An 18,379-nucleotide genomic window follows, 5' to 3' on the forward strand; every position below is an offset into this window, starting at 1 on the left:
TCTGGACCCACTCAGTTTGAAATCAGATTCTATCTGGGGGAAGTAATTTTTTGCTCCTTACACTTGTAGCTGGTGAATTTGGTTCTCCCAAGACACTGGAAATGATCTAGAGGATGAACGGGTGGCTGAAGGCCTATAGAGCTGAAGTTGTTAGAGAGAGATCTGACTCAGGCAGGAGCTGAAAGTGCAGTTACCTTGGAGGCAGCCAGCAACAGAATAAGGAGGAGGTGGAAATAAGACATTCAACCATGGCAGGTTTTAATGACAGTTTGGAGCTCTATGATGCTCAGTCTGTGTGAATTTATATAATCATTCTAAGTAAGACAGAAGAAGCCATTAATAAGTAAAGAGTGATGTGGAGAGCCAGAGAGGGAATGAAATGGCTGGTGGTGTTCATGTCGGAGGATTGAAGTATCTGTGGAGAACAGAAGTATTTCTATTTGCAGGAAGTTGAGCATTCCCTTTTGAGCTGCAGCTGTGGTGGGACAGTGCTCTGCTGCTGCTGAGTTCAGCTGCAGAGCAGGCAGAGGGACAGCCGGGTGAGGTTCATTACCCTTTCTGTGCCAGCAAATGCTTTGTCAACAAAAGCTTTAAGTGGGCAGAGCTTTCCTCATAGTAGCAAATAGAGATCTAGCACTTAGAGAGCTTCATGGCTGCTTTTCTAGAGATGGTTTGTCTCAACCTCTCCTGGGATTGAAGATGCTCTCCAGAGCAAGGTATCCATGCTACTTTGGCTTTGTTTGGATCCACTGTGTGCTGGCAGAGAAGAGGGATCTCCATCAGCTCACAGTCTGGCAGAGCTGCTTGACATCTCATGAATACACATTCCTTTTTTGCCCCCCCAGTTTCTCCACAGCCCTGTGTCCCCCAGATAAACTGTGTCCACCTGCCAGTTGTGCAGCAAAGTAGCAGAGCAGTGAGGACTTGGCTGCTTGATAGTATGACTGCCTACAGACCTAGGAGAAAGGATGAGGGCAAGGGCATGAATGTCTTTCTTGGGGAAGGAGGTGTAAAGGTTGTGACATGTGAGGGGGCTGCACTGGAGGTCTATGAGGTGGGCAGAGATTGTGGGAGGAAGAGGGAGGTGGAGGTGGTGGCTGGGGGCAGCGGCTGGAGGGAGCAGGGCTCCTTCATTGTGCGCATCGTGCGCATCATCTCGGATGCAGTGTCTGTGTGAATCGCCGTCAAAGCAGAGATTTCACACCACACAAATTTCTGAGTTTGAAAAGGGAGGGAGGTGGGTAGAGGAGCTGGAGAGGAGGAGGGGGAGGGAGAAGATGCAGCCTGGCCGGGCGCCAGCGCCTCTTGCTAACGCCACGGGGAAGGTGGCATCCTTCCCTGGCATTCCCTCCGGCCCCCGCGCTCCCTGCTTCCTTTCACTTTGGTTGTGTCTTCTGGAGGCAGCGTGCTCTGTCTAGAGCTGTTTACAGAGTGATGCTTTGTTCTCTGTCTCCTCATCTCCTTTCTCACAGAGTGAGTATCCACTCCTCCTCTGCTTTCTGTCTTTTAACCTCTCCTTCTTCTTCAGTTCTCCTCCCCCAGGCTGTTTTACCCCTTGCTTCCACATATCCCTCTCCTGTGTTCTCTTACCCTGGTGGCCTCCTGTCCCTCACTATCTGCTCTACTGTCGCTCATTTCCACTCCTGCCTCCTCCATCAGTGCTCATGCCATCATCGCTCTTTGATCCTCTCCTCATTTTTCTACCTCTTACTTCCCTTCCACTTTTACTGCCTGTTAACCCTGCTGAGACACGCAGGAGCTCCCTAGTGTAAATCCCCACCATCCAGCTCTCCATCCAGTTTTCTCCATGCTGTCTTCTATGTGCCAAGCAAACACATCTCACAACAGCTCAAAGTGTAACAAGGTAATACACTTATACCCATCAAAGCATGAGGCAGAGGTTGGTCCTGTGGCCCCACAAGGTCACTGAGGAGCCTGAGTTTTGCTTCCATTGCCCTCTGGCTGTGAGAAATGTGTGGAACCCCTCATCCCTTTGAGTCCCACCTGCCCATAGTCACAGCCACCAAAGGAGATAGAGAAATCTCTTGACCTAAGTGCAAGTGAATGTTGGGTCAGTCACAAGGGCCATAGGTGGACCTTTCACCAACAGTGGCAGGTGCTGTGCTGTGGGTCACTCGGGGACCACAAGCAGGGTACAGCAAAGGGAAGCTGGTGTCCAGGATGCTTTTTGACATCTGAAGTCTGAAGAATTAAACACCCCCTTCCTCTCTGGGATGCCGCTAGCTTTATCCCAAGTAGAGCTGGTTCATCAGAGTTTAGGAATCCCACAGGCAGGACCTGAGCTGAGCCTGGTGCCCCAGGCCACCTACCCCTCACATCTTGTCATGTTGCAGGAGTCCCACATCCATGTGGTCCTGTGGTGCTGGCGTTTCTGGGCTTGCCAGGCCCACCTCACTGTGGGTACTGCTCCACAGCTGACCTGCTCCAGACGGGTGTTTCCTGGCGTGTGGCTCTGCAACTTCTACTCTGAAAACAGAGCAAATCCTTCAAACTACATGGTCCCAGCTCTCACCTGCCTAAGGAGCATTATAAGGGCAGATTACCTGCAGGTAACTGAGGTATCTCTGGAGGATGCTGAACTATACAGTGCAGATACGCCTGCCCTTTAATGGGAAAAAAAGAGAAATTGTGTGCCTTTTGAGGACAGATGCCTTCTTAGTCTTGTTTATCTCCTTTTTGTCCTACCTGTGCTGAGGCTCTCTTCTTTTTGAACCAGCAGGGCTAAATTCTGCCCTGATGTAAATCTCTGCTGAGATAAATTGGTGTGATCTTGCAAAAATCATTGGAGTAGCTCTGGATTTATGCTGGCTGCTACTGTGAGCAGGATTTGGCGCATGGAGTGTGGTAGCCATAGCTCACTGTGTCGTGCTCTGCATTTCCAACCAGCACTGCAGGTGATAAGCAAATCCTGGCAAGAGGGTCCCTCTCAAACCAGAAAAGGCTTCCTTTGGATGTCCTTTGTGGGGCCAAGTTAACCAGCCAGGCTGCAGTTTTGGGGTGGACACTGTGGAAAGGTTTTAGCCAGCAGGGTTGCACAAATGGAGTGGAAAAATGTCATTTTTGCATCTTGCACTTTGCGGAAAACAGGAAAATGCGTTTGTAACTGCTATTTCCCATGGGTGCAGTACTATATATATATATATATAGTATATGCCTTGTGCAGCAAAGGGGGATGAGTCATGCCCGTGAATGACTCTTTGGTCTCAGTGCCTGGCCAGGACAGACTCTACACCTGCCACTTTGGGCAAGGTGCAGCTTCCCCCCAGGGATGCTTCAGGTCTGTGTCTCCACTGTGCTCTCCTGTGCCCACCTACCCTGTCCATGAGGATGAGGTATTGTGTTTCCAGCAGCCTTCCTAGGGGTGCCAAGCTGGGAGGCTGTAATACCGATGCATGCAATCCCAAAGCCATGGTGATAATATTTAAGAGCTTCATGTCCCGTTATCCTTCTCCCCCCTCCGAGATTTCTCCTCCACCCCAACCGCATTACAGATAAAAGGGTTAAGAGCTCACTTGGGCCCCCTGCCCGGAGAGAGGGCAGTTGCAATGTTGTATCTAGACTCAGTGAGGATATATATAAATTCCCTCCGTCTCTTCGGGTCTATTTATAGCACAGCAGGCAGTGGCAAAGGCTCTCCTCAAGGCTTCATCTCCTACAAACAGACTTCACAGACAGCAGAGAGATAAATTTAGCACACGAGATTTCTTAAAGAGCCAGCAGCTCTGCGGGGCTGCTCGCCTGCCCTGTGCAGCCCCTGCCCTGGTATCCATGGGATGATGCTGCCCCACTGGGGGTGCTTGTCCCCCCTCCTTTTTACCCCACCCTTTCCAATTTTCTGTCCAGCTTCATCCATTCTCTCCCTCTTCCTGGTCTTTTTTTTATGCCATTGGTGGTTTTTTTTCTCTTTTTTTCTCCCCTTTTTTGCTGGTTCGCCATCTCATCCTCTCCGCTTTCTTGCTTTTCCTTTTTTCCCCCTCCCTTTTCTCTCTCCCAAGCCACAGGGCTCAGAAGATAAAGCTTTCTTGTTAACAGTTCACTGGTTATGCCTACATAGTAAAAAAATGTGTAGCTTGATTAATGCCTTCCAGATGGTTAATTGAAAAAAAAGGAGGGGGGGGAATGCACCAATCTCTCCCCCATCTTCAGTACTCTGCGCACATACATCGCACAGGAAGAAAACTGCATTAAGGAGTAAGGGCAGTAATATATTTGAGAAACAGGGGCAGTCTGTTAACGTTGCCAAGCTGGTGAGTTAGATGTGGATTTGCTCTGTCCCTGCTTCATGTCCTCTTCCTGCACTTGTGGGGTCTGGGCTTTTGGATTTGGCAGTGCCAAAGTGGGTGTGATGGAGAGGGCATGGGTGGAGGGGAGAAGGCTGTAGGTAGGTCATTGGGGCAAATCAGGAGGAAAGGTGATGAGGTCAGCTATTCTTCTCCATAGGTCACTGCTGGGTGATTTAATCAATACCTGTTTGGTTTTATGGGCATGTATTGGCAGTCTCCCTATTACAAACTGACATGCCTCTCTTATTCCCCGCTCTGCCTACTTCTGGTTTCTTTGTCTCTCTCAAGGGAGAGACAGAGGAGGAACACAAATCCCTCCCCACCCTGTTAATAGAGATACTGCCTTGCTGACGTGAGTCACGAAGGGTTTATGCCATACAGTTGAGGTTGAGCAGCATCCAGCCCCCCGCCCCGCACACCTCCCACCATGGATCTCCCTGGTTTCCAGGGAAACAGCAGCCCCAAATGCTGCCTGACTTTCACGTCTGCCTTTCATTTCTCCTTTTTCTCATTTTCTTTTTTCTTTTCTTTTTTTTTTTTTTATTTTATATTTTTTAAGGAAAAACACAACTGATTTTTTCTTCTCCCTTCCCCTTTTAGGATCACGACCACAGCCGCTTGCATGATGGACCTGCGGAGGTACCCCCTGGACCAGCAGAACTGCACACTGGAGATCGAGAGCTGTGCGTATGCCTCATGCCCATCCTCTGCCACCTGGGGTACCTGATGCCACCCAGTCCAACCCACAGCATCCTGCTCCTGGGATGCCTCCCAAGTGTTTTATGGGCTACCCCTCCTGCAGCAGCACCAGGGTCCCTAATTCAAACTCCATCCTGAAGGGACCTTGTGTGTGAAATGCCCAGGACAACAGAGCTCTAACAGCAGGCTGGGCATTAAAATCACTTTCACCCTCAGAAGGGGGGTGGAAGCCTAACAAATCCCTGAGAGTCTACCCTCACTCATGGCTGGCCCTGCTCTGCTTGGGAAATGGGAACCAAGCCCTCCCGCACCTGGATCTTCCCTTGGCTCTTATGGAAAATCTCTTCCAACCGTGCTGGTGGAGGAGGTCCGGCTCTCCCTCATAAAAATGCACTGCAGTATCCCCACAGGAGCAGTCCAGAGCAGCAGATCTCACTGTAATGATGATGCAGTTTCAGCAGTGATTATCAGAGAATTGCTTTCTTCATAAAAGAGGTCCCACGGCATCCATAGCTGGAAGGTGCCGTGCCGCCTCCCAGCCCTGCCTGTGCCTGGGAGCCCCCTTCCTGCTCCCGCTCGCTCGGGTTGCTCGGGATGCACAGCACTTGGTGTGGCGGGTAATGGGATGTAAATTAGGTCCTGCTGGAGGCACTAATGACATGTCATTTCTGGCACTCCTTAGCATTTTGAGAATAGTTTACCGTACAACCAAGAAAACAGAAGGCAGAGAATTACCCACAGTTCCCCACGTTGTGATTTTGTTCTTAATGGGACATGTCAAGCCAATTTGTTAGTCAAAGCTATGTTTCCTTATGATATTTCTAAGATCCATGCTGAGATGAAGAGATTCAATAGTTTCCTTCCTCAGAGCTTTTGTCTCTTACACACTTGCACGTTCGAAATCTGCAGGGCTCCATTTTGTTTCCTTCCAAGTCCACGCAGCTCTGGAATAACAGTCCTTTTATGCTGGCATACAAATATTATATATTAAAACCCCAAAACCCCAAACCCACCAAAATAGCCCTTTCATGGTACAGAGGTGCTGGATTTGGAAAGCAGCAGCAGACAGCTGGGGTCTCCTTCTCCACTGTAGCTCAGGACACTTACCTGCAGGAGATGAGCCAGTGCTGGTACTGCTTGTTGATCCTATCCCTTCATCCCACAAATCGTCCTTACTCCATACCCCTGCCTAGCTGTGTGCCAGGATTCAACAAAAACCCTGATGAGGCAGGCTGCAAACAGGCCGTTAATCTGACATTTTAAGATGTCATATCAACACTTTATGATATTCCAGGTTGTAATGCCTTGTCTTTGTGCAAGTTCTTTTGCTTTTTAAAAGTAAAATGGAAATCTGGTTTTCTTTTTAAAGCTAGAAATCAAAGCAAAGCATTTATTTATAGACTGAGCAACCTTTCCCTTTCGAATCACTTTAAAAAATGGCTTCCTGAAAAACATGTTTGATTTCATATTGCGTAATGCCATAATAGAAAAAAAAGATACAGAAAAGGGTACCCCATACCAGCAGGTCATGGAATAAATGGAATAGAGCTGGTTAACTGCGAGATAGCCTAAAATTAATTACTGTAATTTGGCATTTTCATTGCAGATCAGGAAGCAAATTTGAAGTCACTGCTTTTAAATATGTGGATGATGAAGATGGCAGTCCACATGGCTTACTTGCTGCATCTATGAATACCTCTTGATCTGAATGCATCCAGAATTCATTTGGATGCAGCTAAATGCAAAGGTCTGTGCCTGGGTGCAGGAGCACAGGCTGCCACTCTGAGGGACTTGTACCCCCATGGGTATTGACCTGGGGGAATGATAAAGGGATGGCACCCCAGAGCATCGCTGCTGGAGGGGCTATAGGAAGGCTCTTCTAAAGGGCTGGAGTGAGTCTTGGTTATATAAAGCAGGGAGCCATGAATCAGAGCAGGGCATCAATTAGCCTCTGAATACATTGCTGGTGATCTGGGGAAAGGGGCTCTGTCTATGTTTGGGTGTGAAAATAAAGAAAGGAAGTTGAGAAATCAGAAGAGGTTGAGAAAAGATGCTGGAAAGTGGTTCAAGGGCTAGAGCAGATGTTTTGCAATGGGAAACCTCAATAGCTCAATCTGATTTGTTTACTGCAAAGGAGGTAGAGAGGTGACTTGTTTACAGGCTGGGCGCACCTCTGCAGAGGGGGAGTGCTGGGTGGAAAGGGCTTGGTAACCTCCTCGACAAATTCGGAACAACCACCAGAGTCTGAAAGTCTGAGCCAGATGAATTCAAATGTAAAATCGTACACAATGTTTTCGACTGAGAGTGTTTGATCTGCTGGAAGCAACCAGCTGGAGGAGTGGCTGTTTCTTGCTGCTTGCCACACTTGGTCTTGGTGCTCTGGGCGAGATGCTGCAGTTTCCCCTTCACAGATGATGCAAATACCAGGTCCTGTGCACAAAGCTGGGGTACTTGAGGCAGTGCAACACCCTGAGGTAGCCCAATGTCTGTGGCAGATGACATGATAACCTAAGGGTCCTAAATCTCTGTGGGCTCATAGGTGTGGGTGCTTTACCACTCACTGCCATGGGAACAGGGTCATGCCATGAGATGAGGAGGTGGAGCCCTGGCTTGGCTGTTTTACATCAGAAGCAGATCTTGCATGGCATTTGGAAGATCATTATTATTTCTTAGCACCCATGAATAAGTGCAGTAATGACTGAGAGCACAGGATGTGGGTTTGGAGGCTACACAGTCATCAAATAATTCAGTTTGGGAAGAGACCTCCGGGTGTCTCTAGTCCAGACCGCAGCTCAAAGCAGGGTCAGCTATGAGATCAGACCAGGTTTCTTATCTCTTTCTCCACTTCTTACACCACCCTCAAAGGTTCAGCTCTGATCTGTGGTATCCCTTGGCTCTTAAGGCTGGGTAGAAGAATATCTCCTCCATGGTACATTCAACAACCCATCATTTCCCAGATCCCACTGGTGCTGGTTTTGGTGCCAGCTCTCTTGTGGCTGTTATCCTTGCTAAGTATCACAAGCCAACTGCCTCTCTGCTGCAAGGGCTTGTGGACAAGGCTGCCATGCTGCAGTGCAGGCTGTGAATCTATGTGGTCTATGGGCATAGGTGAAGTTCATGCTCTAAAGGAAGCCTTGCACTGTGCCATACCAAAGCCTGTACATATATTACTGCTTCTTTGCACACAGAAGTTCTCCTATGCAGCTCTGCACTTTGCTTAGATTAAGAGGCCACCCCTTGTGAAGCAATAGCCACAGTGCTTCAAAACCCAGCTTGCCACAAGCGGCATTAGTTCTTAAGTGGAGATGAATCCTTGCTCACAAAGGCAATGGGCAAGGCTGTAAACATCACACTGATGGGAAGGGAGTTGTTTGATTTCATCCTCTGGGCCTCATTCCCTATAAGTCTAGAACATCTCAGGAGTCTTTCTCTTGGGACTGTGGCTCTGGGCTCCTCAGCACTTCCACCTGTCTGGCATGTATAGGTTGGTAAGATGCCCTTGACTGAGTTGAGACATACATTCCCCCCGCAACATATGGGAAGAGTATGTGTTACCAGCCTGACTCCCTCTCTTCCATTAGCACTTTTTCAGCCAGCACACGGTAAAAGCAACCCCTGATCTCAGAGACTCTGCTCCAAATTTTGTCTGATGGTACCTAGAAGAAGGAGGTTTTCTCATGTTCAATTTTCTTTTCAGCTGCTGTTGTGGATCTTTTTCTCTCTGGGAATGTTTAATACCTAGATGCTCTGTTTACCTTGTCCCCACCGGAATGTGTTGTGTGATCTCCCCCTTCTGGTAAAAGGAGGCAGGTTTTAAAAACCAAAATGCCGTGTTTGGTGCATTTGACAGGCTTCCGATGCACAAGTCCCTGTCATATCAGCAGTGGAGATTATTGAGTGGCGAGTCAAGGCCTGGCCACTTCTCACCTTTTTCTAGTGAATTCTAGCCAGAAGTGGGAGCTCTGACTACTTTTTTTGTCTTCCCCTGGGGACTGTACTGCCAAGCTCAGCTGAAGAAGAAAAGTACGTCAGCAGGGAGGAGCTATGCCTGCTATCTGATGGTGTGGGGCTCCCTTTGGATCCTCTTCCAGATAACTTAGTGAAAATGGGGGTGTTACCAGCTCCAGCTTGTCAGCTTAGTTCTCACTCTGTGCTTCTTCATCTCTGCAGATGGTTACACGGTTGATGACATTGTCTTCTTCTGGCAAGGAAATGATTCTGCTGTCACGGGGATGGAGGTGCTAGAGCTGCCCCAGTTCACCATTATCGAACAGAGGCTGGTCAGCAGGGAAGTGGTCTTTACCACCGGTAAGTCTCTGCTGAAGGGATGCCATGGAATGTGCAAACCTTTTGCTGATCAGCATCAGTGTGGTTGTTCCCCTGCTTCAGATGCTGAGGCATTAACTTAGGATCTAGGCTTCAGCTTAGGGTCACATTCATTTGGAAAAGAGGCATTTTCTGTGCTCAACAAATCATCAAATTTCTTTTGGTTTGAGTTTTTTGGGGGTTTGGTTTGGGGTTTTTTTTAGGGTTTTTTTTTTTTTTCTTCTCTTCAGACATTTCTGGGAACATTTTTTTTTTGCTGCAGTTGTTTTCATTTCTTAGTCAGAACAGTCAAAACACCAACCGAGCTCAAACCAGAACCTCTTTAGAAGATTCTCAGCCTTTACCTTATCATGTGGTTTTCAACTTGCTCCCAGAGCTACTGTAGGTGCAACAGTAAGCATAAGAATATATCAGTTGAAAAGCAAGTGGTCTGTGATAGGATGCAAACCCATCTGTGCATGCCAATTAAAAGATCTGGAGAGAATACCTTGGACGATTCACATACTGCCAGTTGGAAAGGTGGAAGGGTTTGGATTTTGGTTGCTGTCTTGACTTTGATCTGGCACGGAGTTCACTGCCAAAACAGCATGCCACACACCTGCTAAATAGGACAATTTTTGAAATGCCATGAAATCACAGCCTGAGTCTATCAGCAGTGGTGGCAGATGGTGATGTTGCTACAATAGCGCCTCGGGGGCATCATGGGAGCAGGGTGTCATTGCACTGGTGATCTAGAGACCTGCAACAAGAGGTAGTGCTCCTCCAAAATAAATTTGCAGTCTAAATAGGTAAGACCTTCATGGAAAGACTGATGGAATACTGTGTTCAAGCTATGCAAATGGCATATAATGTTGAGAAAACATGACCTTCTTTTTCCTAGTCTACTTCCTTGGTCATTAAAGACTGTCTTGTTATTTTCACTGCCAACCCATGATTACACCCATGTTTCAGGCTGCTGTGTTGCCTAGGGGAAGGAGGAATGACTTGGACTTTGGTTCACAGCCATAAGAGAGGTCCTGCTTTGTTCCTGTCAGAATGACCCTGATGCAATGAAAGAACTGTAGAAATATCAGTGTCCTCATTAGGTTTGGAAAAAGATTAGGAAGAAGTTGCAACAACTTGGAAAGAATTAAGAAAGACCTAGAGATTAACTAACAGTACTCTATTTGCATATGAATTTACCCAGTCTGACCATAACCCATTTTTAGAACAGCTAGGGAAAAATATGATTCAGATCTTCATTGCTGTTTGGAGGCAAAGTTAGCACATGAAACATTAGAAAATCATCTCACTGCATCTAGATATGGGGTTAAAGTCTCTTGTGTAAGCCTGTGTCAAATTGGCACACACTATTATAGCATTTTCAGTACTGAACAGACATTCTCCAGTGATGTTTGATATAATAATGTATTTTATGTAGAGTTTCCTTTCTTCTTAATATTCTGAGCCATCTGAGCAGACTCTGAAGAGCCCCCATCTAAAAACTGATGAGTCTGCATAACTAAAGGAAAAAAAAGAAATTTCTTATTATCCCTGCCTCTTGACAGCATTTTCCAAATAAAATTTCAATTTCTAACCTAAGCTCTTACCATAAATACAGCCTTTTCCTCCTCTCAAACATCTCCCTTTAATATCTCATTGACAGGTTCATATCTGCGCTTATCCTTGAGTTTCCGGATTAAGAGGAACATTGGTTACTTCATCCTGCAGACTTACATGCCATCTATTCTCATCACCATCCTGTCCTGGGTCTCCTTCTGGATCAATTATGATGCTTCTGCTGCACGAGTGGCATTGGGTATGTACCTTTTCTTTTATATGTTGTAGAAGGTGCTTTTTTGAGGGAGATCAGCTAGGACATCTGTAAGAAAATACTCCTTTTTCATGAGGTAGCAGCTAAGAAAGCCACAAAGGACTGTTAAGCTTGTCACCCCAAAAGAATTACATTTTTTTCTGAAAGCAAATTTTTATCCAGAAAAGCTGCTTTTTCTGTTCAGAAGTATCAGTACTCCCCAAGCTTCCATCTGTATTATGTGAATCAGTATAAGTTCTCCCATGAATTTCCGTGGGTGCAAGTTTAAACTCTATAACAAAAGCATAAATGGTCGTAGCTTCTTGTACATGTAAGACTATGACATGCCATGAGCCCACCAGTTCCTTCACTCTGCTTTGTACTTGTTTTCTTAAGAGAAATCTGGGCACCTCTTGGCCAATGGGTGTGCCAGGATCAGTTAGTTGGATGATGAATGCTGAGGGTGGGTGGCCAAAGAGTAGGAAAGATGGTGAGTGAATGGCTAAAAGATGAAAAAAAGCCATAAAGGAAATGGCATTACACGTTTTCATGATAGTTTAAGCCCCATACAGACACTTTTCGTAGCTGAAGACCTTCATAACCAAGGCAAATGTGGCACAGTAGTTAAAGTCTGAGTTCTTAAGCACATGTTCCCCTAAATAGGAATGTTTTCCTAAAAGAGGAAATAAATGAAGTCTTTTAAGCAACAGAAGGGAAATGGGGGTGGATTGCAGTTGAGGATTTTGGAGAAGAAACAGGAAAAAGGGGGGATGGCTGGCATATGAGAATGGGGCTGTGCAACATGTTGGAAAGTTCAGAGGAAATAGGAGAGCCAAGGAGGGAGAAGGATTTCATCTGTGAGAGGGAAACAGCTTGGAGAGGCAATCAAGCACAGGTAGAGGCCAGGTCCTGCAGAAAAGGTTGGGGGCTTAAATTGACTCTAGGAGAAGACAGAGCTTGAGAAGACTCAAAGGAGGGATGTTCTATACAATGATATAAAATAGATGATTTGGCTGTGCTTGCTTGGAGAGGCAGAGCAGGGAGGCAGGGAGGGAAAAACGACAACATGGTAAATTAAAAAGGTAAGTTGCATTGACAAGAGTATAATCACTGAGGTAAGAAAAAAGAGACCACGGCAGACATTGCTGGCACAGTGAAAGCACAAGCAGAAGGATGGACATGAGATGCACAGCTGTTGAATTTATGCTGACATCTGGATTCAGAAGAGAAGACAGAAGAAAAACATTGTAGATCAGAGCTGTAACAGCTCTCCCTGAACTATTCCTGACAGCTCTCTATATAACTTGTCCTTAAAAAGCTTCAAAGAAGGAGACTCCACAGCCTCCTCTGGGCTTTATCTGCAGGTTTGCCTGCTTATTCAATCAAAAAGCTCTTCTTTGTCCAAAGTCTCCATTGCAACTTGTCCAGTTCTTAATGGAGATGTGGGTAACATTCTATTCCACCTTTCTTTGCCCCAGATTTCTGGATATTTAGACTACTGTCTAAATATAGACAAAATAATATATTCTGTGAGCAAAAATATATCTCACTTCTGTTTACTCTTCTGTGAACTGAAGACTATTAGTTCTTCAAATCTTTAATCTTTTATCAGGAATGACACTAAAGAGTCCATGAGGGTGAAAAGGAAACAGGACAAGCAGAGGTCCAGGATGCACAAGGAGGTTTGAGAGCCATCACTGTAGAGGTAGGGCTGAGACCAGAATAGCAAATTAAGGTCATGGAGATGAAGAGAGCTGCCAAAAGAGAGATGAGGAGGAGGGACACTAGAAGAAAAGAGAACACCAAGGTAGTAAGAAAAGCAGGACAGCTGAGCTAGAGAAGTCAGAAAAGAAGATTAGGTTGAAGAGGGAAAGTTACTGCGCCCAAAAGAAGCATGAAGGCTCATTGCCATCTTAATGAAGTTGGCAGAAGACTGTCAAAGAGACAGATCTGAGGCCACTCTGACAGTCCAGAGAAGGAAGGAGGCTGAGAAGAAATCGAGGAAGACTGAAGCAATGAGAGTAATTATGGTGCACCAGGCTCTTGGAGACTGAGTAGATGGGGAAAATGTGTTCAGTGAGACCAAGAAATGTTTATTTAAGGTGCAGGAAATATGAGTTAGACGTAACAAGGAGAGCATGAGAACCATGTATAGAGTGGTTCAATTATAATCTATACCTCTATAGAGTGTATAGATTACAATTGAAGTAGTGAGTGGTAAAGCTGGTGAGAGGAAGGTGGGAATTGATGGGGTCAAGGATGCAGACAGAAGCCTATGATGTAGGCACAGAAAGAAAGCACCATGAAGAGGGAATCTCTTCACTCTATCTCCTATTCATGGCATTGGAAAGACACAGCCAATTATAAATTCATGTCAAGGATACTGAGGCATTCAGTAGCGTGTAGGGAAACCTGATGTGTTCATGAAGTAGAAAAAAGGGAGAAGAGGCTGGGAGAGACTGAAAGCAAAACTGAATGTTTCCTACCATGTTGAGGCAAAGAGGGAAGATCAGGGAGGATTTAAAGGACCAAGGTCCAGAGGATATTTGTGCCCATCATCCTGATGATACTCAGCTTTGACATTTTCTCCCACTTGTCATCTGGTTTGTAGTCTGCAGTGATTTGCACTGGACAGCTGGGCTAAAAATAATGGAACTTTTCTTCCCAGCTGCACTGATCCCATCCTTTCTGAGGCTGTCCAGCTGGGAGAAAAGGGTAGGGTAACTGAGGCTGGCATTTCAGGAAACCATCCCACCTTCATAACTGAGCACCTACCCTCTCCTTACAGGGGTCACCACGGTACTTACAATGACTACCATCAACACCCATCTGCGGGAGACTCTCCCAAAAATCCCTTACGTCAAGGCTATTGATGTTTATCTCATGGGCTGTTTCGTCTTTGTGTTCCTGGCACTCCTGGAGTATGCTTTTGTCAACTACATATTCTTCGGGCGAGGCCCCCGGCAGCAAAAGAAACAGAGTGAACGGATTGGCAAGGCCAACAATGAGCGCCACCGTTACGAGGAGAAGAGGGTGAGAGAGCAGGTTTGTCCCCTTCTTTCGTTGTGGCAGGAAACCTCAGACTCCACTGTTCATTCAGTCCCGGGTGAGCTGTGGAGCAGCCTTTCTCATCACAAGAGATCAGTTCCACTTCCCCTGTCTGGTGATTACTGGGAATGTTTTTCTCCCTGATCATTTTCTCGTCATCCTCAAGCCAGTCTCATCAAGACAATCCTCTTGCATAGAGCAGGTGTACCCAGATGTACCCATGTGGCTTTTATTTCTACCGTGTTGGGCAAATCATACTACCCAACTCAAAAGTTTGCTGCAAGCACACGTGGCTAGTCCTTTGACTCCAGCACTGGTGGGACCACCTTTTCAAATGCAAAAGTCCAGGTTCAGAGCTCACAAAATGACCCTGTCACTAGTATTGCTATGAAGAAAACAGCTCCCTGAGGGTGTGTCCGTGTGTGCTTTGTACACAGGATATGCCCCCTACCTTTTTGTCTGTCTTCCCTGTTGTAGGTTGACCCTTACGGTAACATCCTCCTCAGCACTCTGGAGATGAACAATGAGCTGCTGGCCACAGACATGATGAGCAGCGTTGGCGACTCTCGAAACTCTGTCATGTCCTTCGAAGGCTCAGGAATCCAGTTCCGCAAGCAGCTGGCCTCTCGGGATGGATTTGGTCACCACCCAACCCTGGACCGCCACGGTCCGCTGACCCACCATGCTGCAGCCCGCAACCGTGCCAACAGCCGTCTCCGCCGGCGGTCATCTAAGCTGAAGCTCAAAATCCCAGACCTGGCAGATGTCAGCACCATTGACAAGTGGTCACGAATCATTTTTCCAATCACCTTTGGATTCTTCAACCTTGTTTACTGGTTGTACTATGTAAATTGATGCCTGCAGCCTCCGAGAGAGATAGGGACAGACACTCAGACAATGACAACACAGGAGTGTTGTGGTCTTTTGGGTTTGGGTTTTACTCTTTACTATCATTATCATTTATTCCTTTGATTCATTAGATTTATTCTAAGCTTACTCTTCTCTTTTCAGCACATGTAGAACCACGGAGTGTGTGTTGGGGGGGTAAGGGAGAGAAGGGTATATGGGAGGGGTTTTGGTTTCAGGGAGGGATGTGTTTGCCTTGATTTTGGTTTCCTGCTGAAGGACTTCAACCATTGTAAAAAAAAACCAAACAAACAAAACCACAAAAAAAAAAGAACACTCAAAAAATCAAAAAAAAAAAAAAAAGGAAGAAAAAAAAGAGAAAAAAAATGACCTAAAAAAAAAAAAGAAAAAACACACAAAAAACAAGAAAAAGTTTTAAAAAGGGGGGAGGGAGATTTAAAGAAATTGAGTCAAAAGCTGGTGGGGTGATAGGTTATCTTGGCTGTGCTCACTAATGCGCTATCCTCACTTCCATTTCACTACTGAATTTCATCTTTCTCTACTCAGTGTTGTTATATTTTTTTAATCTTTCTTCTGTCACTGCTCTTAACCCCTTCATATTTATCCTTTCATGGATTCATGAGACGGCGGGGGTTCATTCTCATGCTATGAGATTTCTCTTTTCTTTTTCTCTCTCCCTCTCCCTCTCTCTTGCTTACAAGCCTAAAAGAATCTTTTAAACCAACAAATAAAAAAGAATATTTATTTTGGAAGAGCTGGGAAGGGGGGAGGACAAGGCAATTATTTGGGAGGGAAGGGGCAATGTGGGGTTATGGGAGGGGGGGAGCGAGGAGGGAGCTTATCAAAAACAAAGGCACATTTGCAAGTTGCCTTTTTCCACCTTCAGGAGTTTGCAAACTGTTTTTCCTGTATGAGTGCGTGTGTGCGTGCGAAGCATCTGTGTGCGTGTATGTGCGCATGTATGTAGACACGGATGTGTGCGTGCAAGCATGTTTTCTGGGGAGGGGAGCTGGGGAGGGGGGTTTTGTAATGTCTTTTGTAGAAAGAGAACACAGATGACATTTAACTGGCAGTGTTTTGGGGGAATAGCAGGGTTTTGTTTGTCCACTGCAGCTTTGTGAGGTTGGAGGTCGGAGTCTCAGCTCGCATTAAAGACAGAGCTGGGGAGGTAGACTGTGCAAATATATACTTGTTGAGGAAAGAGAGGGTTTTGGGGGTCAGCATCAGGACAGCGCTGCTGTTCACTGCTGGCATCTGATCTCTCATAGACTAAGCTGATTCAGCCCTGAAAGGAGGGGTTGTTCCCAATCTTTCCCACCCTGCATCTTTCTTACTGAGTTTGGTGAGAAAGGCAGTTGCAGGACTCTGAAAACTCAACCCTTCCCCCCATACCTGTTCCTTGTGCCAGACAAGGGACTTCACACTCCAGCCCACTGAGTGACCATAGCCTACGGCAAGGTGCTGGAAAGGGTGGTTGTCATTTAACTTTGTGCTTCGGAATGAAAAAGTCTGGAAATTATAGCTATCCCCTTTCCTAAGGAGTTCAGAAGCAAACTATGGGCTGGAACCCTCTGATCTGTACTGCTTCTATCAGGCCTTGCTTTATTTCTGTTAATATATGCGGAGTGTAGAGAAGAGCACCCTGTGTCCCTTCTTGCAGAAGATGTAACTAAGGATGCTGTAGAGTTCCATGCAGCATCATCCTGCTGGAAGAAAACAGTCTTCAAAGCCTGGGCAGGGTGAAGCTTGCAATGAAAATCCTGAGCTTGTCAGTGCTTATGGAAGCCCCTAAGTCTGCAGCAGCTTCCAGCCACTGGTGCTCATTATAAAGGTACAGAAGGGTAACTAACATGGCCTTGGACAGCAAGGTCAACTTTTTCCAAAGGAGCCAGTGACTTTTCAGGAAAATCACTGAATTATTGGCCACTTTGGCAATCACTGATGATTAATAATATCCCTTATAATATTAACAAAAGCCATGAAAATAATAAATTCACAAGTGCAAAACTTTAAAACTAGGGTCATTCTGCCATTCCTGGAGTAAAGATGAGAACCTTGTTCTTACCTGTTGGAGGTTTTTACATACCAGACACACACACTGCCTTGAATCCAGCCGTACCTTTATTTTCCTGCTAGCATTCCCTTCTTTTTTCCTTGATTCTCATTGTTTGGGTGAGCAGAGTGATCCTCTGAGACTAGGGAAAATCCTGTTTTTCAGATGACAGATGCATCTAATGCACATCTTTTCATTCATGCATTCATTCATTCATTCATTCATTTATGTCTACAGAAAATGTGAACCATTCATTATAGGCCTGAGCTAGTAGCACTGAAGTCATGAAAAGTTTTGCCTTGACTTGGATGAAGCAAGATCAGGGCTCATCAGAGTAATAAGTATTGTTATTTTTATATCAGTAATGTGTCTTACGCATTTTCTACTAACAGAATCCTAAGAAATAGGGCATCCATCCTTCTCAATCACTCCCAATCTCTGTCTCTCCCTCTCATGTTCATGCATGCATACATTTGGTCCAGGCCTCCTTGGACTCACCAAGGTTTTAGCACAATTGTTAAATCAGACTATTTCCAGCTGTCCTGCAGAACAGTCTCTTGTTGGTTTCCATATTCAAGAGTGATGCTGTTGAAAATGGGTTTTCCCAATATTGTTATAGCTTATGTTCTAGATGGGTCTATATAAGTCTGAAAAGTGAATGGAGCTGGATGATAGTGTTGGATTGGGTGATTTTGTTTACCCTATACACAGGAAGTTAAAGACTGGCCAATGGAGAAACTTACGCTTTCTAGTGGAATTCTATTTGGAAATGGCTTTTAAAGGTCTTAATGGAAGCCATAAAGTTGTGTTTTATGACATCAGCAGTATAATGTAGGTGGATATATGCATGTCAGATGACTGCAGTTTCCTGATGGAGGCTGCCTATCAGCAGGTTCAGTTTTCAAGGGGAGTCTAACCAGCTGATTGATGAATAAATACAATATCTAAACACTTACCCTTTATATATGTGATTGCAATGTAAAGGGTGGTAAGAACCAGAGAAGGGAAAAAAAGAGGCTGTTATAAGAAGCCTATAGCCATTGGAGGGAGAACAAATGGCCATGTGGTAAGATATTATGAAGCTGGGGGAGATGACTCAGGACCTCCAGTAATTTGATAGTTGTAGTAAAAGCCTGACAAATGTGTGTTAGGAATTAGAGACCTGAGAGCTCTCTCAACTGGTCCCAAAGACCAGCAGGAGCAATAGCACACAGATGATGCAAAACCCGCTATGCTCTTTGCTGCTTAGGCACTGAGCCCCACACAGAGTAGGGTCCTAACTGAGCCCAT

The 18,379-nt window shown here is 45.8% G+C and overlaps 1 protein-coding gene across 2 annotated transcripts in view; it reads left to right on the plus strand.

Moving 5' to 3' along the window:
- The window catches only part of LOC133265433 (gamma-aminobutyric acid receptor subunit beta-4), a 72,780-nt gene extending 54,736 nt beyond the window's left edge, over window positions 1–18,044 (plus strand). Inside the window, exons 5-9 of one of the 2 annotated variants that reach the window (XM_061445952.1) lie at window positions 4,905–4,987; window positions 9,174–9,311; window positions 10,975–11,127; window positions 13,910–14,154; window positions 14,647–18,044. In XM_061445952.1, coding sequence (XP_061301936.1) covers window positions 4,905–4,987; window positions 9,174–9,311; window positions 10,975–11,127; window positions 13,910–14,154; window positions 14,647–15,024 — 997 coding nt within the window. In that variant the 3' untranslated portion in view covers window positions 15,025–18,044. Of the gene's footprint in view, window positions 1–4,904; window positions 4,988–9,173; window positions 9,312–10,974; window positions 11,128–13,909; window positions 14,167–14,646 lie in introns of both variants that reach the window. The other variant, XM_061445951.1, reaches the window with a different exon arrangement.
- The last annotated feature ends 335 nt before the right edge of the window (window positions 18,045–18,379 follow it).

Source organism: Pezoporus flaviventris, unplaced genomic scaffold, assembly GCF_033815535.1.
Source record: "Pezoporus flaviventris isolate CSIRO_AGI_PZ_B2104156 unplaced genomic scaffold, CSIRO_AGI_Pfla_v1 ptg000005l, whole genome shotgun sequence".
Classification (NCBI taxonomy): domain Eukaryota; kingdom Metazoa; phylum Chordata; class Aves; order Psittaciformes; family Psittacidae; genus Pezoporus; species Pezoporus flaviventris.